At 62.5% G+C, this 957-nt stretch overlaps 1 protein-coding gene across 1 annotated transcript; it reads left to right on the top strand.

Annotated features, from left to right (window-relative positions):
• Positions 1–307: 307 nt before the first annotated feature.
• Positions 308–937, top strand: CUNH19orf85 (chromosome unknown C19orf85 homolog; the record flags this gene model as incomplete). The annotated part of the gene is made up of 2 exons (XM_044683056.1): positions 308–549; positions 789–937. Coding segments are annotated over exons 1-2 (322 nt in total), but the record flags the coding sequence as incomplete, so codon positions are not given.
• Positions 938–957: the final 20 nt, after the last annotated feature.

Raw genomic sequence — 957 nt, 5'->3', positions numbered from 1 at the left:
CCCCCCCTTTTCTCTCCCATCTCTGTCTCCCTTAGTCTTTTCTCTCCCCATCCCCACTTTCATTTCTCCCATCTCCCTCTCTGTCCCACTTTGGTTAGCTCCCATCCCCTTCTCTTTCCTCCACGTCTGTGTCTGGCACCCCAGGACATCAGTTAGAGCCCCCCCAATTTTCCGGAGCAGGATCTGCCCCCCCCAGGTCAGACCATGCCCCCAGGGGTGCAGAGGGCCCTGGAGCCGGTGTCTTCTGGCCACCTGCTCAGGCTGCTCTCTTCCCTCCTGAGGACTGTGTGTGAAGGTGGGGGTTCATTCTGGGGGGCAGGAGGTCTGGGTCCCTGTACAGCAGGCCCTTCTTTCTTAGCCCAAACAGGTCAGGAAGATGCACCCTGGCACCCCAGCCACCTCAGGGCTCCCAGACCCCGAACCCCAAGAGCTGTGTGCCTTCATGAGTGGGGTGGCTGCCCGAACCCTGAGGACCCTTCAGCCCCGGAAAGCACGGCCCCCCCGGAGGAAACCCAACCACCGGAGATTCCTCTACAACCAGCTGTGCAGGTAAGAGCTGCCCAAGCAGCAGGGGTGGGGGCTGAGCCCCCCCAGCCAGAGATTCCCAGAGGGAAAAGGAGCTGACAGTCTAAATGGTGAGACTGCAAAGTGCAGGGGGGGGGGGACGGAGAGATGACAGAAGCAGGCCCAGGGGAGGATTCAGAAAGGAAAGAGTCGGAAGGGAGCAGGGGGGCAGATTCAGGGCAGACAAAAGCAGTGACCCCCCCCCAACTCCCTGATCTCCACAGGAGTTTTGCTGACATCGAGGAGGCCACCCGACACTTGGCTCTGACCATCCTGTCCCAAGAGGGCCCGGGGCCCCAGGCCAAGCCCCGGCTCCAACGGCCTCCCTCGCCCTTCCTTGGGGTGGCACAGGCCCTGGCTGTTCCAGAGAGCCGTGGGCCTGGGCTGGCCCTG

This window comes from Gracilinanus agilis, unplaced genomic scaffold (genome assembly GCF_016433145.1).
Source record: "Gracilinanus agilis isolate LMUSP501 unplaced genomic scaffold, AgileGrace unplaced_scaffold123, whole genome shotgun sequence".
NCBI lineage: Eukaryota > Metazoa > Chordata > Mammalia > Didelphimorphia > Didelphidae > Gracilinanus > Gracilinanus agilis.
The sequence above is the reverse complement of the archived record's forward strand: the minus strand, read 5'-3'. Positions and strand labels throughout refer to the sequence as shown.